The sequence below is a fragment of the Salvelinus fontinalis genome, chromosome 29, assembly GCF_029448725.1.
Source record: "Salvelinus fontinalis isolate EN_2023a chromosome 29, ASM2944872v1, whole genome shotgun sequence".
NCBI lineage: Eukaryota > Metazoa > Chordata > Actinopteri > Salmoniformes > Salmonidae > Salvelinus > Salvelinus fontinalis.
In genome coordinates this window covers 17,069,932-17,096,696 of record NC_074693.1, presented here as the reverse complement: position 1 = coordinate 17,096,696, position 26,765 = coordinate 17,069,932, and the positions used below count along the sequence as shown (strand labels likewise).

The 26,765-nt window shown below is 44.1% G+C and overlaps 1 protein-coding gene across 1 annotated transcript in view; it reads left to right on the top strand.

Moving 5' to 3' along the window:
* LOC129827490 (monocarboxylate transporter 8-like) overlaps positions 1–22,318 on the top strand; it is a 41,039-nt gene extending 18,721 nt beyond the window's left edge. The window contains exons 3-8 of the mRNA XM_055888394.1: positions 2,670–2,907; positions 3,043–3,297; positions 8,351–8,494; positions 11,614–11,842; positions 15,276–15,530; positions 15,624–22,318. Coding sequence (XP_055744369.1) covers positions 2,670–2,907; positions 3,043–3,297; positions 8,351–8,494; positions 11,614–11,842; positions 15,276–15,514 — 1,105 coding nt within the window. The 3' untranslated portion in view covers positions 15,515–15,530; positions 15,624–22,318. The remainder of the gene's footprint in view (positions 1–2,669; positions 2,908–3,042; positions 3,298–8,350; positions 8,495–11,613; positions 11,843–15,275; positions 15,531–15,623) is intronic.
* The last annotated feature ends 4,447 nt before the right edge of the window (positions 22,319–26,765 follow it).

Sequence of the window (26,765 nt, the reverse complement as noted above, 5' to 3'; positions counted from 1 at the left end):
CCCTTATCTCAGCTCGCTGGTCACCATAGCAGCACCTACCCGTAGCACGCGCTCCAGCAGGTATATCTCTCTAGTCACCCCCAAAACCAATTCTTCCTTTGGACGCCTCTCCTTCCAGTTCTCTGCTGCCAATGACTGGAACGAACTACAAAAATCTCTGAAACTGGAAACACCTATCTCCCTCACTAGCTTTAAGCACCAGCTGTCAGAGCAGCTCATAGATTACTGCACCTGTACATAACCCATCTACAATTTAGCCCAAACAACTACCTCTTTACCTACTGTATTTATTTATTAATTTATTTTGCTCCTTTGCACCCCATTATTTCTGTCTCTACTTTGCACTTTCTTCCAATGCAAACCAACCATTCCAGTGTTTTTTTTAGTTTTTATTTTACTTGCTGTGTTGTACTCACTTCGCCTCCATGGCCTTTTTATATTTTTATTTATTTATACATATATCTGTTTGCCTTCACCTCCCTTATCTCACCTCACTTGCTCACATTGTATATAGACTTATTTTTTTTATCTTTTTCACTGTATTATTGACTATATGTTTGTTTTTACTCCATGTGTAACTATGTGTTGTTGTATGTGTCGAACTGCTTTGCTTTATCTTGGCCAGGTCGCAATTGTAAATGAGAACGTGTTCTCAATTTGCCTACCTGGTTAAATAAAGGTTAAATAAAATAAATAAAAAAAATCTACTCTAGAACTATTACAACCCATCTACTCTAGAACTATTATAACCCATCTACTCTAGAACTATTACAACCCATCTACTCTAGAACTATTACAACCCATCTACTCTAGAGCCCTTCTAGAACCCTTCACAATCTTTATAACTGTCCTTGTATGTTTTGCCACTCCTTTTGCACATCATTTACACGTCCTGCCCTCAGTGACTTGAGCATTACACATTCATGTTAGGGTGTCACAGGCTCTGTTCCAACATTTACACTAACTTACTACTTATAAGGAAGTAAAGTATTGGATATACAGTGCATTTGGAAAGTATTCAGACCTCTTGACTTTTTCCACATTTTGTTACGTTACAGCCTTATTATAAAATTGTTCCCCTTCATCAATCTACACACAATAGCACATAATGACAAAGCAAAAACTGTTTTTTAGAATGTTTTGTAAACGTATTACAAATTAAAAACCGATATCACATTTACATAAGTATTCAGACCCTTTACTCAGTACTTTGTTGAAGCACCTTTGGCAGCAATTACAGCCTCGGCACACCTGTATTTGGGGAGTTTCTCCCATTCTTCTGTGCAGATCCTCTCAAGCTCTGTCAGTGTTGATGGGGAGTGTTGCTACACAGCTATTTTCAGGTCTCTCCAGAGATGTTTGATCGGGTTCAAGTCCGGGCTCTGGCTGGGCCACTCAAGGACAGAGACTTGTCCCGAAGCCACTCCTGCATTGACTTGGCGGTGTGCTTAGGGTCGTTGTCCTGTTGGAAGATGAACCTTCGCCCCAGTCTGAGGTCCTGTGCGCGCTGGAGCAGGTTTTTATGAAGGATCTCTCTGTACTTTACTCCGTTCATCTTTCCTGTGTTCCTGACTAGTCTCCCAGTCCCTGCCTCTGAAAACATCCCCACAGCATGATGCTGCCACCACCATGCTTTACCATAGGGATGGAGCCAGGTTTCCTCCAGATGTGACGCTTGGCATTCAGGACAAAGAGTTCAATCTTGGTTTCATCAGACCAGAGAATCTTGTTTCTCATGGTCTGAGAGTCCTTTAGGTGCCTTTTGGCAAACTCCAAGCGGGCTGTAATATGCCTTTTACAGAGGAGTGGCTTCAGTCTGGCCACTCTACCATAAAGGCCTGATTGGTGGAGTGCTGCAGAAATGGTTGTCCTTCTGGAAGGTTCTCACATCTCCATAGAGGAACTCTTGAGCTCTGTCAGAGTGACCATCGTGTTCTTGGTCACCTCCATTACCAAGGCCCTTCTGCCCAGATTTCTCAGTTTGGCCGGGCGGCCAGCTCTAGGAAGGGTCTTTGGGCGTTCCAAACTTCTTCCATTTAAGACTGATGGAGGCCACTGTGTTCTTGGGGACCTTCAATGTGCAAACATGTTTTGGCACCATTCCCCAGACATGTGCCTCGACACAATCCTGTCTTGAACATCATGGCTTCTTGGTTTTTGCCTTGACATGCACTGTCAACTGTTGGACCTTATATAGACAGGTGTGTGCCTTTCTAAATCATGTCCAATTAATTGAATTTACCACAGGTGGACTCCAAGTTTTAGAAACATCTCAAGATTTATCAATGGAAACAGAATGCATATGAGCTCAATTTCTAATCTCATAGCAAAGGGTCTGAATACTTACTTAAATAAGGTATTTACATTTTTTATTTTTAATACATTTGCAAACATTTCTAAAAACCTGTTTTCGCTTTGTCGTTATGGTATTGTGTGTAGATTGAGGAAAACAATTAATTTAATTTATTTTAGAATAAGGCTGTAAATTAACAAAATGTGGAAAATGTCAAGGGGTCTGAATACTTTCCGAATGCACTGTATATTTTAGGTGCTAAATTATGCTAGTGTGGAACATAGCACAGTAGTGAGATCGCCTGCATCTTCACCCGTTAGAATTGACATACATTAGTTTCCCAGTGTTTTATTACCTCTCTCCCCTGCCCAACCAGGTCCCTCAGCCTACGGTATTTCACCTATGGGATCCTGTTTGGCTGTGGCTCATCCTTTGCCTTCCAGCCCTCCCTGGTGATCCTGGGCCACTACTTCCGGCGGCGGCTTGGCCTGGCCAACGGCGTGGTGACGGCGGGCAGCAGCCTGTTCTCCATGGGCCTCCCGGTGCTGCTCACCAAGGTGGTGGAGCCGCTGGGCCTCAGCAGAACCTTCCAGATCCTCAGCCTCTTCATGCTGGTACTGTTGTAATGTGTTCAATGATCATCCATTACACAGCCTGTTTGTTTACATTTTCCTGATTTTGAATGATGTGACACGTTGAAGTAAACGTCAGATTCGACTTAGAACAAGTGTTTCTTTTAAACATAACAGGTCCAGGCCCTGCTGGCCCTGACCTTCAGACCCCTGCTGCCCCAGAGAGCTCCAATGGGACCAGCAGAACCAGGGGGCCCCGCTGGGTCCACAACCCAGCCAGGAGCCCCTGCCCGGGGAAGCCGCTGGAGCAGTGCCCAGACCCAGGTCCGGAAGGCCTTTAACGTGAAGGTGTTCCACATCGTCACCTACCGGGTGTGGGCGTTCGGGGTGTCTACGGCTGTGCTGGGTTACTTTGTGCCTTACATCCACTTGGTAAGGGCTCGGGGACCATCAATACAATTTCTTCAAGATTTGGCCATGTTCTTGATATTGTGCTCTATTTAGGGTACCGTTTTCTGCTGGCAGAGACACCTACACTGTGAGTGAAATTATAATGATAGAATTAAAGTAATCTGCAGCACAATTTATGATGTCACTTTTCTTTAATAATTTCCATTTAGAATGTTGCTGTGTGTTGGTTTACAGCCCAGCTGTTTTTGCGAGGGGAAAATAATGTCACCCTGACTGCTTTTAGTGGCAGCTTGATTGGCATCTTATCGTATGTAGGAAAACTAGACTTTCTGACCAAGAGTTCACCAAGCCAACTTTAGAGGAAATCTTGTGTAATATTGTGTTGGGTTACGTTGTGTGTTGTGTTGGGTTACGTTGTGTGTTGTGTTGGGTTACGTTGTGTGTTGTGTTGGGTTACGTTGTGTGTTGGGTTAGGTTACGTTGTGTGTTGGGTTAGGTTACGTTGTGTGTTGGGTTAGGTTACGTTGTGTGTTGTGTTAGGTTACGTTGTGTGTTGTGTTAGGTTACGTTGTGTGTTGGGTTAGGTTACGTTGTGTGTTGGGTTAGGTTACGTTGTGTGTTGGGTTAGGTTACATTGTGTGTTGGGTTAGGTTACATTGTGTGTTGGGTTAGGTTACGTTGTGTTAGGTTACATTGTGTGTTGGGTTAGGTTACGTTGTGTGTTGGGTTAGGTTACATTGTGTGTTGGGTTAGGTTACATTGTGTGTTGGGTTAGGTTACGTTGTGTGTTGGGTTAGGTTACATTGTGTGTTGGGTTAGGTTACATTGTGTGTTGGGTTAGGTTACATTGTGTGTTGGGTTAGGTTACGTTGTGTGTTGGGTTAGGTTACGTTGTGTGTTGGGTTAGGTTACGTTGTGTGTTGGGTTAGGTTACGTTGTGTGTTGGGTTAGGTTACGTTGTGTGTTGGGTTAGGTTACGTTGTGTGTTCGGTTAGGTTACATTGTGTGTTGGGTTAGGTTACATTGTGTGTTGGGTTAGGTTACATTGTGTGTTGGGTTAGGTTACGTTGTGTGTTGGGTTAGGTTACGTTGTGTGTTGGGTTAGGTTACGTTGTGTGTTGGGTTAGGTTACGTTGTGTGTTGGGTTAGGTTACATTGTGTGTTGGGTTAAGTTACATTGTGTTTTGGGTTAGGTTACGTTGTGTGTTGGGTTAGGTTACGTTGTGTGTTGGGTTAGGTCATGTCATATTGTGTTGTGTTGGGTTAGGTTGTGTTGTTAGGTTACGTTGTGTGTTGGGTTAGGTCATGTCATATTGTGTTGTGTTGGGTTAGGTTGTGTTGTTAGGTTACATTGTGTGTTGTTAGGTTACATTGTGTGTTGTTAGGTTACATTGTGTGTTGGGTTAGGTTACATTGTGTGTTGGGTTACGTTGTGTGTTGTTAGGTTACGTTGTGTGTTGGGTTAGGTTACGTTGTGTGTTGGGTTAGGTTACGTTGTGTGTTGGGTTAGGTTACGTTGTGTGTTAGGTTACGTTGTGTGTTGGGTTAGGTTACGTTGTGTGTTGGGTTAGGTTACGTTGTGTGTTGGGTTAGGTTACGTTGTGTGTTGGGTTAGGTTACGTTGTGTGTTGGGTTAGGTTACATTGTGTGTTGGGTTAGGTCATGTCATATTGTGTTGTGTTGGGTTAGGTTACATTGTGTGTTGGGTTAGGTTACGTTGTGTGTTGGGTTAGGTTACGTTGTGTGTTGGGTTAGGTTACGTTGTGTGTTGGGTTAGGTTACATTGTGTGTTGGGTTAGGTTACATTGTGTTTTGGGTTAGGTTACGTTGTGTGTTGGGTTAGGTTACATTGTGTGTTGGGTTAGGTTACGTTGTGTGTTGGGTTAGGTTACGTTGTGTGTTGGGTTACGTTGTGTGTTGGGTTACGTTGTGTGTTGGGTTACGTTGTGTGTTGGGTTAGGTTACGTTGTGTGTTGGGTTAGGTTACGTTGTGTGTTGGGTTAGGTTACATTGTGTGTTGGGTTAGGTTACATTGTGTTTTGGGTTAGGTTACATTGTGTTTTGGGTTAGGTTACGTTGTGTGTTGGGTTAGGTTACATTGTGTGTTGGGTTAGGTCATGTCATATTGTGTTGGGTTAGGTTGTGTTGTTAGGTTACATTGTGTGTTGGGTTAGGTTGTGTTGTTAGGTTACATTGTGTGTTGGGTTAGGTTACATTGTGTGTTCGGTTAGGTTACGTTGTGTGTTGTGTTAGGTTACATTGTGTGTTGTTAGGTTACGTTGTGTGTTGTTAGGTTACGTTGTGTGTTGTTAGGTTACGTTGTGTGTTGGGTTAGGTTACGTTGTGTGTTGGGTTAGGTTACGTTGTATGTTGGGTTAGGTTACGTTGTGTGTTGGGTTAGGTTACGTTGTGTGTTGGGTTAGGTTACGTTGTGTGTTGGGTTAGGTTACGTTGTGTGTTGTGTTAGGTTACGTTGTGTGTTGTGTCAGGTTACGTTGTTGGGTTAGGTCGTGTCATATTGTGTTGGGTTAGGTTACATTGTGTGTTGGGTTAGGTTACATTGTGTGTTGGGTTAGGTTACATTGTGTGTTGGGTTAGGTTACATTGTGTGTTGGGTTAGGTTACATTGTGTGTTGGGTTAGGTTACGTTGTGTTGGGTTAGGTTACGTTGTGTGTTGGGTTAGGTTGTCAGACAAGACCCACTTATCTAAAATAAGCAGCTAGTGACATTGCTGCATGGTGATGTGAGGAATATCAAGGAGACACCTTGTCACAGCAGTATGTTACGTAAAACATCCCAGAGGGATGAGGAAGGAGGACAGAAGGAGAGTGGGAGGGAGGGACAGAGAGCGAGGGAGGGAAGAGAAGGGGTAGTGTGAAGTTCTGCTACACAAGTCAGATGTTTTAGGCAGCCTCCCCACTGCCTGTTCTGCTTTCTCAGGCCCCAGAGCCAGGCCCAGATGTAAACAAAGCCACCGGCTTTTGTTGTGATCTTTGCTTTAGGTCAGCCCTAAACATGGGTATCCTATGGCCCTTGATGTTATGCTGGTGCCATGTAGTGCAGAATCAAAGCAGAGGAAACACTTCACATGTTTCCTCAGGGAGAGAAGCTTCTGATCAGGAATGGACTTCAGAGGGTTTTGTGTTTTGGATCAGATTCAGGTGTTGGGCGGAGAGGAGAGAAAGGAAATCACTCACCTATAGCTCCGCCCCTTCCTGCTTCGCTATTGACAGTTCTTCTGACAGTGGGACGTTGATGAAAAAATGTGTTATTCCAAGGAATGGTTATGGAAATTTGGAATGTTATAAGAAGAAAATATCCCTGTTTCTCCGTTGAAATCCCTTCACTTTGAATCCCATTGATGATTCAACATGGGAATAACACACATGAAAGAATCCATGATGACATATCAAGAAATTACTACGCATTTGATGTGTAATTCTGTATTTTCTTTGGCTGCTTCCAACCCCTCAGGGTGTGTGTGTATCCAGGGGGCCTGGTTTGGCTGGTTCCAACCCCTCAGGGTGTGTATGTATCCAGGGGGCTTGGTTTGGCTGGTTCCAACCCCTCAGGGTGTGTATGTATCCAGGGGGCCTGGTTTGGCTGGTTCCAACCCCTCAGGGTGTGTATGTATCCAGGGGGCCTGGTTTGGCTGCTTCCAACCCCTCAGGGTGTGTATTTATCCAGGGGGCCTGGTTTGGCTGCTTCCAACCCCTCAGGGTGTGTATGTATCCAGGGGGCCTGGTTTGGCTGCTTCCAACCCCTCAGGGTGTGTATGTATCCAGGGGGCCTGGTTTGGCTGCTTCCAACCCCTCAGGGTGTGTATGTATCCAGGGGGCCTGGTTTGGCTGTGTCCAACCCCTCAGGGTGTGTATGTATCCAGGGGGCATGGTTTGGCTGGTTCCAACCCCTCAGGGTGTGTGTGTATCCAGGGGGCATGGTTTGGCTGGTTCCAACCCCTCAGGGTGTGTATGTATCCAGGGGGCCTGGTTTGGCTGGTTCCAACCCCTCAGGGTGTGTATGTATCCAGGGGGCATGGTTTGGCTGCTTCCAACCCCTCAGGGTGTGTATGTATCCAGGGGGCATGGTTTGGCTGGTTCCAACCCCTCAGGGTGTGTATGTATCCAGGGGGCCTGGTTTGGCTGGTTCCAACCCCTCAGGGTGTGTGTGTATCCAGGGGGCTTGGTTTGGCTGCTTCCAACCCCTCAGGGTGTGTATGTATCCAGGGGGCCTGGTTTGGCTGCTTCCAACCCCTCAGGGTGTGTGTGTATCCAGGGGGCCTGGTTTGGCTGCTTCCAACCCCTCAGGGTGTGTATGTATCCAGGGGGCCTGGTTTGGCTGCTTCCAACCCCTCAGGGTGTGTATGTATCCAGGGGGCCTGGTTTGGCTGCTTCCAACCCCTCAGGCTGTGTATGTATCCAGGGGGCTTGGTTTGGCTGCGTCCAACCCCTCAGGGTGTGTATTTATCCAGGGGGCCTGGTTTGGCTGCTTCCAACCCCTCAGGGTGTGTATGTATCCAGGGGGCATGGTTTGGCTGCTTCCAACCCCTCAGGGTGTGTATGTATCCAGGGGGCTTGGTTTGAAAGCAGCAATGGACATTTTTTTTTTTCTCCCGAATTTCGTGGTATCCAATTGATGTAGGTACAGTCTTGTCTCATCGCTGCAACTCCCATATGGACTCGGGAGAGGCAAAGGTCGAGAGCCATGCGTCCTCCGAAACACAACCCAACCAAGCCGCACTGCTTCTTGACACAATGCCCATCCAACCCGGAAGCCAACCGCACCAATGTGTCGGAGGAAACACCGTACACCGACTGTGTCAGTGTGCACTGCGCCAGGCCCGCCACAGGAGTCGCTAGTGTGTATTGAGACATCCCTGCCGGCCAAACCCTCCCTAACCCGGATGACGCTGGGCCAATTGTGCGCCGCCCCATGGGCCTCCCGGTCGCGGCCGGCTGCAGAGCCTGGACTCGAACCCAGATTCTCTAGTGGCACAGCCTTAGACAGTGGCGCCACTCGGGAGGCACTAAGCAATGGACATTTTAAAGTATTCCTCTTGTTCTTTTCCACCAGATGAACTTCGTGAAGGAGCAGTTCAAGGAGCCCCAGAAGGAGTGGATCTTGTTGGTGTGTATAGGAGCCTCATCTGGCGTGGGACGCCTCCTCTTCGGGAAAGTAGGAGACCTCATTCCCGGAGCCAAGAAGATCTGGATGCAGGTGAGGTAACCCTCTTCGGCATCCAATTGTCAGCTTAATTGGAACCAATTCAGATGTTTAAATATGGGTTAGCACGTCAGCCACATCCCCTTGTTTTTTTCCCCTGGATGGTGATGGCTACTATATACTTAAAATCCATGATTATTTCAAATACATACAATACTGTTCAAAAGTTTGGGGTCACTTAAAAATGTCCTTGTTTTTTAAAGAAAACCCCATTTGTTGTACTTTAAAATAATATCAAATTGATCAGAAATACGGTGTACAGTTGTGGCTAAAAGTTTTGAGAATGACACAAATATTAATTTTCACAAAGTCTGCTGCCTCAGTTTGTATGATGGCAATTTGCATATACTCCAGAATGTTATGAAGAGTGATCAGATGAATTGCAATTAATTCCAAAGTCCCTCTTTGCCATGCAAATGAACTGAATCACCAAAAAACATTTCCACTGGATTTCATCCCTGCCACAAAAGGACCAACTGACATCATGTCAGTGATTCTCTCGTTAACGCAGGTGTGAGTGTTGACGAGGACAAGGCTGGAGATCACTCTGTCATGCTGATTGAGTTCGAATAACAGACTGGAAGCTTCAAAAGGAGGGTGGTGCTTGGAATCATTGTTCTTCCTATGTCAACCATGGTTACCTGGAAGGAAACATGTGCCGTCATCATTGCTTTGCACAAAAAGGGCTTCACAGGCAAGGATATTGCTGGCAGTAAAATTGCACCTAAATCAACCATTTATCGGATCATCAAGAACTTCAAGGAAAGTGGTTCAATTGTTGTGAAGAAGGCTTCAGGGCGCCCAAGAAAGTCCAGCAAGCGCCAAGACGTCTCCTAAAGTTGATTCAGCTGCGGGATCGGGCACCACCAGTACAGAGCTTGCTCAGAAGTGACAGCAGGCAGGTGTGAGTGCATCTGCACGCACAGTGAGGCGAAGACTTTTGGAGGATGGCCTGGTGTCAAGAAGGGCAGCAAAGAAGACACTTCTCTCCAGGAAAAACATCAGGGACAGACTGATATTCTGCAAAAGGTACAGGGATTGTACTGCTGAGGAATGGGGTAAAGTCATTTTCTCTGATGAATCCTCTTTCCGATTGTTTGGGGCATCTGGAAAAAAGCTTGTCCGGAGAAGACAAGGCGAGCGCTACCATCAGTCCTGTGTCATGCCAACAGTAAAGCATCCTGAGACCATTCATGTGTGGGGTTACTTCTCAGCCAAGGGAGTGGGCTCACTCACAATTTTGCCTAAGAACACAACCATGAATAAAGAATGGTACCAACACATCCTCCGAGAGCAACTTCTCCCAACCATCCAGGAACAGTTTGGTGACGAACAATGCCTTTTCCAGCATGATGGAGCACCTTGCCATAAGGCAAAAGTGATAACCAAGTGGCTCGGGGAACAAAACCTAGATATTTTGGGTCCATGGCCAGGAAACTCCCCAGACCTTAATCCCATTGAGAACGTGTGGTCAATCCTCAAGAGGTGGGTGGACAAACAAAAACCCACAAATTTTGACAAACTCCAAGCATTGATTATGCAAGAATGGGCTGCCATCAGTCAGGATGTGGCCCAGAAGTTAATTGACAGCATGCCATGGCGGATTGCAAAGGTCTTGAAAAAGAAGGGTCCACACTGCAAATATTGACTCTTTGCATCAACTGCATGTAATTGTCAATAAAAGCCTTTGACACTTATGAAATGCTTGTAATAATCCTTCAGTGTTCCATAGTAACACCTGACAAAAATATCTAAAGACACTGAAGCAGCAAACTTTGTGAAAATTTGTATTTGTGTCATTCTCAAAACTTTTGGCCACGACTGTAGACATTTGTTAATGTTGTAAATGACTATTGTAGCTGGAAAAGGCAGATTTTTAATGGAATATCTACATAGGTGTACAGAGGTCCATTATCAGCAACCATCACTCCTGTGTTCCAATGGCACGTTGGTTAGATATCAAAGTTTATAATTTTAAAAGGCTAATTGATCATGAGAAACCCCTTTTGCAATTATGTTAGCACAGCTGAAAACTGTTGTCCTGATTTAAAGAAGCAATACAACTGTCCTTCTTTGGACTAGTTGAGTATCTAGAGCATCAGCATTTGTGGGTTTGATTACAGACTCCAAATGGCCAGAAACAAAGAACTTTCTTCTGAAACTCGTCAGTCTATTCTTGCTCTAGGAAAGAAGGCCACTGAATGCGGGAAATTGCTGTGTACTAGTCCCTTCACAGAGCAGCGCAAACTGGCTCTAGCCAGAATAGAAAGAGGAGTGGGAGGCCCCGGTGCACAACTGACCAAGAGGGCAAGTACATTAGTGTCTAGTTTGAGAAACAGACGCCTCACAAGTCCTCAACTGGCAGCTTCATTAAATACTACCTGCAAAACACCCGTCTCAATGTCAACAGTTAAGAGGCGACTCCGGGAGGCTGGCCTTCTGTGTTCTTTTGCCCATCTTAACAATTGTTGGAAAAATTACTTGTGTCATACACAAAGTAGGTGTCCTAACCGACTTGCCAAAACTATAGTTTGATAACAAGAAATTTGTGGAGTGGTTAAAAACGAGTTTTAATGACTCCAATCTAAGTGTATGTAAACTTCCGACTTCAACTGTAGATATTCCATAAAAAATCTGCCGTTTCCAGCTACAATAGTCATTTACAACATTAACAATGTCTACACTGTATTTCTGATCATTTTGATATTATTTTAATGGACAAAAAATAAGCATTTCTTTAAAAAACAAGGACATTTCTAAGTGACCCCTTTTGAACGGTAGTGTAAGTAAAGAACTCGCTGCGCTTGATAAAATGTAACTAATTGAAGTGGTTGAAAGTATTTGACATGGATTTGACCCAAGTTGTTTGCCATGTTGGTCAGTTGCTTTGTTGTTTCTGTATGAAGTGAAAGAGTGTATAAGGGAGAAGGTATTAGTCTGGAGAGGTATTGGACAACATTAACCTAAGACTCCTCTCTCCGACATGTTACACAACGCCACCCAAAGTAAAATGTACGCCCACACCACTGTACTTCAAGTGACTTTGGAGAAAAGTGTCTGCTAAATGGCATTAATTATTGTGTGTTTATTGTCCCTGCTCTTCTCTCCCCCAGTCGGTGTCGTTCATGGTGCTGGGGCTGATGTCCATGATGATCCCCCAGTGCACTGTGTTCGAGGGCCTGATTATGGTGTGTGTGTTCCTGGGGCTGTGTGACGGCTGCTTCATCACCATCATGGCTCCTATAGCCTTTGAGCTGGTGGGCCCCATGCAGGCCTCCCAGGCTATAGGATACTTACTGGGACTCATGGCCCTGCCCATGACCGCAGGACCCCCCATCGCTGGTGAGTATCAGCTATGAAAAGCCAACTGAAAATTATTCATGATTATTATTTGACCATGCTTGTCACTTATGAACAGTTTTGAACATCTTGGCATAGTTCTGTTATAATCTCCACCCGGCACAGCCAGAAGAGGACTGGCCACCCCTCATAGCCTGGTTCCTCTCTAGGTTTCTTCCTAGGTTTTGGCCTTTCTAGGGAGTTTTTCCTAGCCACCGTGCTTCTACACCTGCATTCTAGCTGTTTGGGGTTTTAGGCTGGGTTTCTGTACAGCACTTCGAGATATTATCTGATGTACGAAGGGCTATATAAAATAAAATAAAATTGAGTACTATCGGTTCCTTGGGTTACTAAACACTGACTTCCAAAGATTTTGAATGGCAGGTGATAAAGAGATGGTTTACTTCTATGTGACAGGCAATTGCTGCTGAGTATCACCTCAAAACTTAGGAGTGGAAGCCAACGTGATAAAAAATATGGTTAGTTTCTCTACAGGAACCTATTCCTTCCCATCGAGAAAAGTCAAGTCCCGAGCTAGCATAGTAGTACCATTATATAGTGCCTTTGGAAAGTTTTCAGACCCCTTGACCGTTTCCACATTTTGTTACGTTACAGCCTTATTCTAAAATAGATTAAATAAAAAAACATCCTCAGCAATCTACACACAATACCCTACAATGACAAAGCAAAAACAGTTTTTTTAAGGTACCAAAAAATGTCTGCGGCATTGAAGGTCCCCAAGAACACAGTGGCCCCCATCATTCTTAAATGGAAGAAGTTTGTTACCCCCAAGACCCTTCCTAGAGCTGGCCGCCCGGCCAAACTGAGAAATCTGGGCAGAAGGGCCTTGGTAATGGAGGTGACCAAGAACACGATGGTCACTCTGTCAGAGCTCAAGAGTTCCTCTATGGAGATGTGAGAACCTTTCAGAACGACAACCATTTCTGCAGGACTCCACTAATCAGTCCTTTATGGTAGAGTGGCCAGACTGAAGCCACTCCTCTGTAAAAGGCATATGACAGCCCGCTTGGAGTTTGCCAAAAGGCACCTAAAGACTCTCAGACCATGCGAAACAAGATTCTCTGGTCTGATGAAACCAAGATTGAACTCTTTGGCCTGAATGCCAAGCGTCGCTTCTAGAGGAAACCTGGCACCATCCCAACGGTGAAGCATGGTGGTGGCAGCATCATGCTGTGGGGATGTTTTTCAGCAGGAGGGACTGACCGGGAGACTAGTCAGGATAGAGGCAAAGATGAACGGAGCAAAGTACAGAGATATCTTTGATTAAACACCTGCTCCAGAGCGCTCAGGACCTCAGACTGGGGTGAAGGTTCACCTTCCAACAGGACAACGACCCTAAGCATACAGCCAAGACAGCACAGGAGTGGCTTCGGGAAAAGTCTCTGAATGTCCTTGAGTGGCCCTGCCAGACTTGAACTCGATCGAACATCTCTGGAGAGACCTGAAAATAGCTGTGCAGCAACGCTCCCCATCCAATCTGACAGAGCTTGAGAAGTTCTGCAGAGAAGAATGGGAGAAATTCTCCAAACACAGGTGTGCCAAGCTTGTAGCGTCATACCCAAGAAGTCTTGATGCTGTAATAGTTGCCAAAGGTGCTTCAACAAAGTACTGAGTAAAAGGTCTGAATACATATGTAAATATGATATTTCAGTTTTTATATTTTTTATAAAATCCTGTTTTTTCTTTGTCATTATGGGTTATTGTGTGTAGATTGATTAGGGAAAAAAACATTTGTCAATTTTAGAATAAGGCTGTAACCTAGCAAAATGTCAAAGGGTCTGAATACTTTCCAAAGGCCCTGTACGTCCTTTGAGGATAGCCACATTCCATATGGAATTATAAATGGGGTAGGATTAGGATAATGTATTTTGTGTTTATCATGCCGTTGAGCTGACATGTCTCCTCCAGATACATGCGTATATTCACTGCGTTTATGTACGTCATTGGTCTTGGCTCTGAATGTAGCTGGTCTATAGAGTAAATAGAGTGAGTATGCATCCCGAATGGCACCTTATCCCCTTTATAGTGCACTACTTTTCACCAGGGCCCATAGAGCTCTGATCAAATGTAGTGCACTATATAGGGTGAAATTTGGGATGCACCCTGAGTAAAGTGGCTGAGATCCAGGGCTGGTAATTTGTTTCAGAGGGAGTAGTAGTCTCGGATAGTGGATAGTTTAGCGATGGTTGGTAGACATTATGGCTGCATTTATGGGGCTCTGCTACTCCACTGCCATTCTTCAGGCTCCACTGCCACTCGCCACATTTCTGTTCAGACCACCAGGGTGCTGTTCAGAGTGATGCAATGATTCTGATAGAAATGTATTACATAGAAAAGGTATCAGTCATGTTGAATAGGGAGTCATTATATGTCTATCTGCAATATTCAGAATATTTCCTCTGTCTGAAAACACTCCAGAGATCCCAGTGAGAAGGAGGAGGAATCATGCCCCGTCAGGCTGCAGCAGCAGCACCCAGACTGGACATAAGCCTGTCTGCTCGCCTCCCGGCACACCTGGGTTCAAATAGTATTAGGTATATTTGTTTATACTTTGAGCTTTGCTTGAGTCTGCCTTGAGTGCCAGATGTGTGGGGTTTGCAGACTACATTTTAGTAGACTGAATAATTGATTACATCCCGCCAGGCAAGCTCAATCAAGCATGGCTAAAGTAATTGAAAGATTCTGAATAATAAACCCAGGTCTGTCTCCCGGCTCGTCCTCCTTCTCAGAGCCTCAGTGTTCTGTATTGACATTGCGTCCTGTGAGGCCTGGCTGAATCTCTCTCTCTCTCTCTTTCTCTTTATTTCTTTCTTTTCTTAGTGCCAGATGTTGGAGGAATTATCTGTCATTTTCAGTTCTTGTTTATGGCATGGCCACTTAGCTAGCTAGCTCCTGACTGAATATTTTGGCCTGTGTTACCCATCACCCTGGACATACACTAGACACACTTTGCTGAGGAACGTTTTAATAAAATGTACCCCAATTTAGTGGTACGCATGGTTTCTATGGTTACCCTGTAAAAATGATAACGCAAAGACATGCCCCTAGCTGGCGCCTGACTGCTGATGCTGTACCATCTGACAGCCCTCCAGACTAATAAACTATTTCTTATCTTCTTAGACATTTTAAGACCGCTAATTATTAGTTCTGAGCTAGTTGCTGGAATAAAACAGACAAACAGGTAAAACAACTTGAATCACCAAGATAGTGGGTGAATATCAAAGGACATTGGAGCAAAATATCAAAAGCTTCTCCCTTAGATCTTCTCCACCAATTCATTTTGAGAAAGAGGCGTTGCGAGTGGACACGAGGAATCAAGGAAATACAATTGAGATTTGCTCAGTGCTTCTATCTTGAGTAACGAGTAGTGGTTCCATACACTACATCTGAAACCTCTCCCTCCCTTGTCCCCCAGGACTCCTGCATGACTACTGTGGTGATTACAACATGGCCTTCTACCTGGCAGGGGGCCCTCCCATCGTGGGGGGCATTGTGCTGTTCTTTGTGCCTCTGATACACCGGCGGCAGCAGAGAGCCTTTGAGAACCAGGATGGGGGGCCGGATGACTCCAGCACGGATCATATGCTGCCCCCGGCGGCCTGCTCTAACGGAAACATGATTCCTGGGTACACTGACGTGGAAACACACATCTGAGTAGCACTACACAAAGGTATGAGAGGGGACACCACACACACACACACACACACACACTCACACACACACAATTCCTTGATATTTTTCTCTTCCTTCTTCCTTCTCTCAGGGATTCTATTCACCAGCACCTGAGATCTGTCCGTCACTGCACCTCCTCCCTTCCACCTCGCCCCTGACCACGGACTACCTGATGATGTACCTCTCAACCTCTGACACAGTTTCTATAGGAAGACCCCTCCTGTCTATAGGAAGCCCTCTCCTCTCTGAACGCCATGAGTTTCTTATAGTGATCACTGTGGTCTAAGGAAAGAGGGGGAGAAGTTTTTTTTGCCCTCTGAAGTAAAGGAGGAACACGTCACTGATCATCCTCCTTGAACGAAGAGAGAGACGATTGGCATTATCATAGGACCTGGGCGTCACACAAATCAAAACAGTGCACTCGTTCCCTGTGTCTTTCAGCTCATTTAAAATGGTTTTAGACTTCAAAATGTGAATTCACACAATAAGTGTGTACCATATAGAGCTGGCCGCCTGAAAACAAATATTTTTTAAACTCTGTTACGTCTGGAATCAGAGTATGTAAATGTTTTAATATGCTTCAGTAGGTTTTTAAATGACAGATTATTCAGAAAGATAAATGGTATTAGAGTAATTGAATATACTTTGTACTTCTCTGTCTGGACCACAAGCATCTCACACTTTATTTAATGTTATGTTCTTTCTGTCTGTAGGTGTTTCATTATATACACTACCGGTCAAAGTTTTTAGAACACCTACCCATTTTTCTTTATTTTTTTAATTTTTTTCTACATTGTAGAATAATAGTGAAGACATCAAAACTATGAAATAACACATATGGAATCATGTCGTAAAGCTGTCATTAAGGCAAAGGGTGGCTATTTGAAGAATCTCAAATATAAAATACAGAAGTTTACATACACCTCAGCCAAATACATTTAAATTCAGTTTTTCACAATTCCTAATATTTAATCCGAATAAAATGCCCTGTTTTAGGTCAGTTAGGATCACCACTTTATTTTAAGATTGTGAAATGTCAGAATAATAGTAGAGAGAATGATTTATTTCAGATTGAAGGTAGGCCTTGAAATACATCCACAGGTACACCTCCAATTGACTGAAATTATGTCAATTAGTCTAACAGAAGCTTCTAAAGCCATTACATCATTTTCTGGAATTATCCAACCTGTTTAAAGGCACAGTCAATTTAGTGCATGTAAAGTTCTGGCCCACTGGAATTGTGATACAGTGAATTATAAGTGAAATAATCTGTCTGTTAACAATTGTTGGAAAAATGACTTGTGTCATGTACAAAGTAGATGTCCTAACCGACTTGCCAAAACTATAGTTTGTTAACAAGAAATTTGTGGTGTGGTTGAAAAATTACTCCAACCTATGTGTATTTAAACTTCCCACTTCAACTGTATATTTTGATTTGTTTAAAACTTTTTGTTGGTTACTACATGATTCCATATGTGTTGTTTCATAGTGTTGATGACTTCACTATTATTCTACAATGTATAAAATAGTAAAAATAAAGAAAAACCCTTGAATGAGTAGGTGTTTGAAAACTTTTGACCGGTAGTGTAGATCTAGGGCATAATATAGGACATTTGAAATATTTCAGTTATTATGATAACTTATTGAAGTTATATTTTGCAAGTTTCAATGAATTTTGTTTCTGATCGATCAAGGAAGAACACATCTGTTTCAATTTTGTATTGTACTATAGGTCTCAATGGTGATTCCCTCTTGGAAAAGCCAGTAAAACGAAGTCACCTCAACCACGTACGTACTTATGCAGTTTTTCCACATGTAACCTGTGCCATGGCGGAGCTACGGATAGAGAGTACCAGACCAAACAGAACAGATTATTTACCGGCTTCTGACTTTGTAGAGCCGTACATCCATTTTTTTAACAGTCACATTTCTAAGACTTTAAGTCAATCAGATCGTTTTCATACACAAGTGTGGATACTTTAAAGTAAATACACCTCTGAGAAGTTTTGCCAATGTTTTATTTACTCTGCAGATTTGTTTTTATTGTTTTTAAGTTTCTAAATGTTTTTACCATCTGTCTTACAATGGCATTTGGATCTTGTTATTCCCATGGGGGTGAATCCTAACATCCATTGGCATCAATATATGACTAAGTGAAAATTGGAAAGAAAAGAAAAATAACCTTTTAGTCTGCCAGGTTTTTTGCAAACAATCCAAATCTACATGAAGTGTATTGAGTTTAATTTTGAATCGAAAGGTCCTAGTTTTTGCTGTGTGTGTTTGGGCATTGGTCCACAGACCAGAGAACGATTTGATATGACATGCATGCACTCATTGGCTAGGTCCACATCAAACTGATGACTCTTTGTTGATGACTTTGCTGCTTCTTCTCTTCAGATGACAACATACCGGTTGTTGGGTTCATGCGTCGTCACGGTAATAACCAGATACTGCCTCATGGAGATTCTCACTCTAGTAGAGAAATTCAATAAATTGCAGTTGCTGTTACATTTCATAAATGTTAAACGGACCACTTACCTACATGAGATGACATTTTACGCACGACAGAAGGGTTGAATATGAGTGTCCCGAATGGCACCCTATTTCCCTATATAGTGCCCTATGGTCAAAAGTACCACACTATAAAGGGAATAGAGTGACATTCGGGACACGGCCTAGACCTAATGGTAGGACAGAGGGAAACGGCCTAGACCTAATGGTAGGACAGAGGGAAACGGCCTAGACCTAATGGTAGGACAGAGGGAAACGGCCTAGACCTAATGGTAGGACAGAGGGAAACGGCCTAGACCTAATGGTAGGACAGAGGGAAACGGCCTAGACCTAATGGTAAGACACAGGGAAACGGCCTAGACCTAATGGTAGGACAGAGGGAAACGGCCTAGACCTAATGGTAAGACAGAGGGAAACGGCCTAGACCTAATGGTAGGACAGAGGGAAACGGCCTAGACCTAATGGTAGGACAGAGGGAAACGGCCTAGACCTAATGGTAGGACAGAGGGAAACGGCCTAGACCTAATGGTAGGACAGAGGGAAACGGAGAGAGGACAAACACGTCAATACCTCAGTAATCTAGTTAAATATGTTGCCATTCTTCAAATGATGACATCATACTTCCAAGTGAAATGAAATGGTTGCTTGTTGCAGTTTTTATCTCCAGCTGTTAGTTTCAGAGCCACAGAGCTTCACATACTGCCAACATGTTCCAAAACACCATTTTCAATCTACTTCACTCCAGTTATTAATACTCATTATTGTTGCTTTACTAGATGCTCGGAAATATGACATAACAGTTCCAATCCATGAGGAAACTGGTCAGACCTGTGTGTGTATATGAGATGTACCTTCCATCGCTGTGAGCCATACTTTTTAAACTCTTTATTTTTCCTTCCTGCTTCTCTAAATGTCATTCCCTCTGACAGTTCAGTACCTGCCATATAATATAGCTTTTATCCCTATGGTCCTAGCCTCCATTAAGGCTGCAGACTGAATGGACAAGGGTCACCAAGTTATCTCTACTCTTACCTCATTAAGTTCCTCCGTCTCTTCTCTCTTCTGCTGATCTCGCCGCCATGCTGCTCCTATATCTCCTACAGCTGGTCTGAGAGCCCGCTAGTTCACCGTGCATTATCATCCTTAGGATAGATGGAAAGGGGAAACCTGTTTGATCAAGCAAGCTGCAATACAATATGTCACTTTTGATTATTTATTTTGATCATTCTCCTATATTTGGTCAGAGAGCTTGCTGGATATAGCCTGGTTTCAACCAGATTGAACCATTGTGAGTGCAGCATTCAGTCTGGTCTACCAGGCTATGCTGCTGGCTCACCAAGCATCCTTATACTGTAGATGCAGAGTACACTGTGCTGTTTGCTCGCTATAATCAAACACTACAAGATATACTTTTGATCATTCTCTTTAGTTTGGCACTGGTCATTGTTCTGTTTGTGTTTTGATGAGATCGGCTATTGAAATATTAGATTATTAACCACTGAGACATATTTGGACAGGAGAGGTTAATGACTGATAGTGAAACATGCAGCCTTCATTGTGTTAACCACTATTTGGCTAGTCAAAGTCCTGTTGTCTCTGCAGTGGTTTCTGAGTGGGCACTAGTGCAGATTGCACCCGAAATCTTGAGGCCCAGTACCAGTTCAAGGAACGGTCACGTATAGGGTTACATAGGCTTACATGTACTCTATGAGAGTATAATCTCATTATACATCTTCATATTTACACGGCTTAAATAACTACATTATTACATTTGATGTTTCCTAATATTGTTGGTATTTTAATTGTATCTCCCCCCATAGCAGCCATAGCATTCTAAACCCCAGTGATCTTTTGGGACTTTTCTCCCAAACAATATGTCGTTTTTTAGTCTGAGCCAGCCCAGTGTGTGTTAGACAGGGCTGTTAAGGTCAAATACAGTCCTCTTTTTATTACGTCCTTGGGCTGGTGTACACCAAGTCTCTGTCCCAAATGGAACCCTATTCCCTTTATAGCGGACTACTTTTGACCAGAGCCCTATGGATCCTGGTAAAAAAACAAGCACACTATATAGGGAATAGAGAGCCATTTGGGACGTATCCCACGTCTGCATACTTCTGACCACACCTACCTAGTTTCTTCTTTAGCTTTTGCTGTATAACCCATAGACTGTACATCACCCTGACTGTGTCACCCGTAGACTGTACATCACCCTGACTGTGTCACCCATAGACTGTACATCACCCTGACTGTGTCACCCATAGACTGTACATCACCCTGACTGTGTCACCCATAGACTGTACATCACCCATAGACTGTACATCACCCTGACTGTGTCACCCATAGACTGTACATCACCCTGACTGTGTCACCCATAGACTGTACATCACCCTGACTGTGTCACCCATAGACTGTACATCACCCTGACTGTGTCACCCATAGACTGTACATCACCCTGACTGTGTCACCCGTAGACTGAACATTACCCTGACTGTGTCACCCGTGGACTTTACATCATCCTGACTGTGTCACCCGTAGACTGTACATCACCCATAGACTGTACATCACCCTGACTGGATCACCCGTAGACTGTACATCACCCTGACTGGATCACCCGTAGACTGTACATCACCCATAGACTGTACATGACCAATAGACTGTACATCACCCATAGACTGTACATCACCCGTAGACTGTACATCACCCGTAGACTGTACATCACCTGTAGACTGTACATCACCCTGACTGGATCACCCGTAGACTGTACATCACCCTGACTGGATCACCCGTAGACTGTACATCACCCGTAGACTGTACATGACTGTGCTGCTCTTGTTTAATATTTTATCTCATCTCTTGCACAATGTTTCTGCTGTTATCTTCATCACAACTCTCACCTCAAGATTTCCTACCAACTGTCACCAATCTCTTTCCCTCAACTTTTCAGTTATATATATTTTCCATTGTATTCTTTCAAGAAATGTTATAACAATAGGAATCATAAGATTTGAAATGAAGATGTATGCTGCTAGATACATGTCAAGGTATTTCGGATCTGTAATAAAACACAATTTGTTATCGTGTAATATGATGGGAACTGCATGAGTTTTCTCTGGCCAGCTGAGTGAAGCCATCCACAGCATTATACTGTATGTCTCTGGATATAACATACTGCTAGTAAGTGTGTGTGTGAGACACAGTATGACTCATTGCAAAATGCACTGAGGCTGAGCATCATGGTGTGTGTTACCTGTCCCCTGACTAACTGGCATATTTCCATATGCTATAGTTTAAACTATGTGATATTATGTCTGACTAATTGGGAAACAGTGTATATTTTAGCCCTGTGAATAACTTCCATATTTGCATATGAACATGGTTTAGTTAGTTCTGACAGTAGCTATGACTACCATAAATGTGTTATGTGATGTTAAATGATGTGATGTTCTGTTAGCTCAGTCTCAGTATGACTCAGGGATAAATGAAATGATGCCTGTTATCCGTGCCCTGACTGCTATATATTTCCATATGAACAGGGATCAGTGCAGCCAGGTGTCAAGCTGTTGGCTACATCCCAAATGGCACCCTATTCCCTTTAAAAGCGCTATACGGTCAATCTCACATCTGCATTGGCAGTGCAGTATTTATGGTGATATGGGCTCTGCAGAAATAAGGGCGTTCATACTTCTTGCGCTTCGCAGAGCAGCGCAGAGCTGTTGTGAAGGAAGTTGTCAAGGAAGTGAGTTTGTCTTTATACGGGGATGCAGTATGGAACTCAATGTATTTTCGATCACCACATTCTTTTGAAGAGATTGGAAACCCAAATTGGTCTACACGGACAAGTTCTGGCCTGGTTTAGATCTTATCTGTCGGAAAGATATCAGTTTGTCTCTGTGAATGGTTTGTCCTCTGACAAATCAATTGTACATTTCGGTGTTCCTCAAGGTTCCATTTTAGGACCACTATTGTTTTCACTATATATTTTACCTCTTGGGGATGTCATTCGAAAACATAATGTTAACTTTCACTGCTATGCAGGTGACACACAACTGTACATTTCAATGAAACATGGTGAAGCCCCAAAATTGCCCTCGCTAGAAGCCTGTGTTTCAGACATAGGGAAGTGGATGGCTGCAAACTTTCTACTTTTAAACTCGGACAAAACAGAGATGCTTATTCTAGGTCCCAAGAAACAAAGAGATCTTCTGTTGAATCTGACAATTAATCTTGATGGTTGTACAGTCGTCTCAAATAAAACTGTGAAGGACCTCTGTGTTACTCTGGACCCTGATCTCTCTTTTGACAAACATATCAAGACTGTTTCAAGGACAGCTTTTTTCCATCTACGTAACATTGCAAAAATCAGAAACTTTCTGTCCAAAAATGATGCAGAAAAATTCATCCATGCTTTTGTTACTTCTAGGTTAGACTACTGCAATGCTCTACTTTCCGGCTACCCGGATAAAGCACTAAATAAACTTCAGTTAGTGCTAAATACGGCTGCTAGAATCCTGACTAGAACAAAAAAAAATGTATCATATTACTCCAGTGCTAGCCTCCCTACACTGGCTTCCTGTTAAGGCAAGGGCTGATTTCAAGGTTTTACTGCTAACCTACAAAGCATTACATGGGCTTGCTCCTACCTATCTTTCCGATTTGGCCCTGCCGTACATACCTACACGTACGCTACAGTCACAAGACGCAGACCTCCTAATTGTCCCTAGAATTTATAAGCAAACAGCTGGAGGCAGGGCTTTCTCCTACAGAGCTCCATTTTTATGGAATGGTCTGCCTACCCATGTGAGAGATGCAGACTCGGTCTCAACCTTTAAGTCTTTACTGAAGACTCATCTCTTCAGTAGGTCATATGATTGAGTGTAGTCTGGCCCAGGAGTGTGAAGGTGAACGGAAAGGCTCTGGAGCAACGAACCGCCCTTGCTGTCTCTGCCTGGCCTGTTCCCCTCTCTCCACTGGGATTCTCTGCCTCTAACCCTTACAGGGGCTGGCTTATTGGTGCTCTTCCATGCCGTCCCTAGGAGGGGTGCGTCACATGACTGGGTTGAGTCACTGACGTGATCTTCCTATCTGGATTGGCCCCCCGGGTGGCCCTGTCCGGGGGTATCATTGGATGGGGCCACAGTGTCTCCTGACCCCTCCTGTCTCAGCCTCCAGTATTTATGCTGCAGTAGTTAATGTGTCGGGGGGCTAGGGTCAGTCTGTTATATCTGGAGTACTTCTCCTGTCTTATCCATTGTCCTGTGTGAATTTAAGTATGCTCTCTCTAATTCTCTCTTTCTTTCTCTCGGAGGGCCTAAGCCCTAGGATCATGCCTCAGGACTACCTGGCATGATGACTCCTCGCTGTCCCCAGTCCTATGGCCGTGCTGCTGCTCCAGTTTCAACTGTTCTGCCTGCGACTATGGAACCGTGACCTGTTCACTGGACGTGCTACCTGTCCCAGACCTGCTGTTTTCAACTCTCTAGAGACAGCAGGAGCGGTAGAGATACTCTTAATGATCGGCTATGAAAAGCCAACTGACATTTACTCCTGAGGTGCTGGCTTGCTGCACCCTCGACAACTCCTGTGATTATTATTATTTGACCATGCTGGACATTTATGAATATTTGAACATCTTGGCCATGTTCTGTTATAATCTCCACCCGGCACAGCCAGAAGAGGACTGGCCACCCCTCATAGCATGGTTCCTCTCTAGGTTTCTTCCTAGGTTTTGGCCTTTCTAGGGAGTTTTTCCTAGCCACCGTGCTTCTACACCTGTATTGCTTGCTGTTTGGGGTTTTAGGCTGGGTTATTGTACAGCACTTTGATATATCAGCTGATGTAAGAAGAGCTATATAAATACATTTGATTTGAATGTGGCCTCTGCATGCCTCCAGAGACTCCGCGATTGTGCAATACCATCCATATGGCGCCTTTGACCACATTTTCAGATCAAGGATAAATTGTCTGTTATAGTGCCCAACTTTTGACCAGAGCCCTTAGGGTGCACTACATAATAAATAGGGTGCACTACATAGGGAATAGGGTGCCATTTGCAATGTTGACTCTCCCTCTGCTCCCTCATTTGAGCCACTTTACTCACTGAAGTACAATTTATGATTGATCCGAACATGTGGTCAGAGGCGCCAGATGGATAGTGTTGCGCAATCGCGGAGCCTGTGGAAGCATGCAGAGGCCAAATTTAGCTCTGAACCACATTGCCGGTGGCCTTCCCAAAATGTGTAACAATGTGGAGGACTCCGTATAGCTGTGCATTGACATGATTGGTTGACGGTAGGTGATGGTGTGAGGTCTTGTTTAAACACAAACTCACTTCCTTGACAACTTCTCAACTGCGCTCAGTGCGCTGTTCAGCGACGCGCAAGACATTTGAATGGGCTGACTTCTGCAGATACCGCATCATCGTAATTGCCAATCAAAGCTGAGTTAGCAAGCATGCGCCGTTGAATGCACCAGCAAATAACCACCAGAATTATGTTCAGGTCTTAGAACTACCAGCAGTCAGGCGTGTTGTACTATCTTGTTGCACCCCTCTCTGGTGGCTTACATTCAGGCTAAGCAGGTCTGAGCCTGGCCTGGCCTGGGATGGATGGATGGGTGGATAATTAGTTTGAGTGAATTAGTTTTAAGTACAGTGTTGGGGAGCAGGGGACTGTGTGAAGGGGTTTTAAGTAGAACAGTTTTTGGGGATTAGGGGACTGTGTGGCTGGACACGGGGTTGTTGCCAAAATGTTGCACAGATGGTTTTCTGTTACTGCCTGCTTTCTCCTGTGTGTGAATGGGGCAGGGGCTATATAGATGGCTCTTGTAGAAAGGATAGGTTGCTTGATTGGCCTGTAGAGACCGAACAGTAGCTAAGTGGTGCACTTGCACAGTGTTTCCAGAAGAGGGCGCCTTCTCCCCTTCAGAACACAGTGAGTTATACTGTAGTACTATTGAACACAACTAAACCCTATTGTTTCTAGCGACAACCTAGATATGACACTTCATATTCACTATGTAACGGAGCACACAAAATAAAATAAAAACCCACTATGCCATAGTACAGTTACCACACACAGATCAACTGAATCATCTCAGATTGCATAACCATAAAGTTTTTACACATTGTGAAATCTACTAACGAATTTGGCACATTTTATTTACAGGGGTATGATTGTTTTGTGGACATGGGTCCTGAGGTTCCAGGAGGAAGAGATGTAACAGAAATCATATGGGTGTTTCCATAGTAGGTGTGACTCATACCACTAGGGACTACTAACTGCTATTCTGTTCTGAAACTTCTCTCACACCAATCTGACACTAGAAGTCCTAAGGCTCCTTTGATGGTGTCACATGATTTGTATTGTTGTTACAAACTAACTTACACACACAGAGAAGAGGGTTTGCCAAATATAAAACAGAGTTCAGTCATCATTGCTTACATGACTAAGTAAAGTAAGTTTTGCCTTGTCTGAACCAGAAAGGCCCTAACATGCCCCTATGGGCCAGTCTCCTGTCCTCTTAGGGCCTATGTCCTGTTTTTGTAGAGTGAGGAAGCTTGATGTACAAGTACATCCCCTGGACAGGACGCTAGTATGATTAAGACCTATTAAGGTTTTATTGGAGTGAAAACCAGGTGAATATACATGTTTCTGTTCCCATGGTGATAGGGATTGTGTTCTGTTATTGTTTGGGCAGGGATAAAGTGTTGTGCTTCTTTCTGTCTGTCATCCCACTGGGCACAGACGTCAGTTCAACGTCTAGTGTGAATCTATATTTGGTTGAGTTGTCAACTAATGTGAATTCGACTTGAAATCAATCAAAATTGCCAAAATGTCATTGGATTTAGGTAAAAAAATTGGGTGAAAAAAATACATGCCCTTACGCAGATTTTTTTTCCTCTCTCAAAACCAATCAGTTTCCCACATTGATTCAATGTCATCACAGATTCAACCAGTTTGTGCCTAGTGGGATGTTTTTGCCAACATTTGTCCAGCAGTGTTGTCTGTCTGTTCTCCCAAACCAAACAACATGGCTTTGTGGTCAACTTCCTCAGTGAGGGGCTGATAACGAGAGGATTTATGTGCCCAGTGTCCACAAACACACTGCTCACTGTACTCCCTTTCTCACACATGCTGCTGTCTCTCTTCCTCTCCCTCTCTCTCTCACACACACTGCTCTCTCTTCCTCTCTCACACACACACTGCTGTCTTTCTCCCTCTCTCTCTTCCTCTCTCACACACACACTGCTGTCTTTCTCCCTCTCTCTCTTCCTCTCTCTCACACACACTGCTGTCTTTCTCCCTCTCTCTCTCTCTCTCTCTCTCTCTCTCTCTCTCTCTCTCTCTCACACACACACACACACTGCTCTCTCTCTCTCACACACACACACACACACTGCTGTCTTTCTCTCTCTGTGTCTGTTTTTATACCAAATCAATCACACTTGCCAATGGCTTGAGAGACTGTGAGAAGTGGATAAGACTGAATAACAGTGTGGAGAGACAGGAATGAGGTGAAGGTGAAACAGCCCTCCCTAATCCTAGAGAAACACCGAGCCACTGCCAGTACCCCCCTTGCTGGAGCAAAGGAACAGAACAAAAGCAAAGACAAAACTGCATCCTGTCACGGAAGGGAGATGGTGAACAGGACATGATGAGAAAGCATGGGAGGACGTGTGTGTGCATGCAGGGGAGTGTCGCAACACTGACCTCTGGGACCAGGC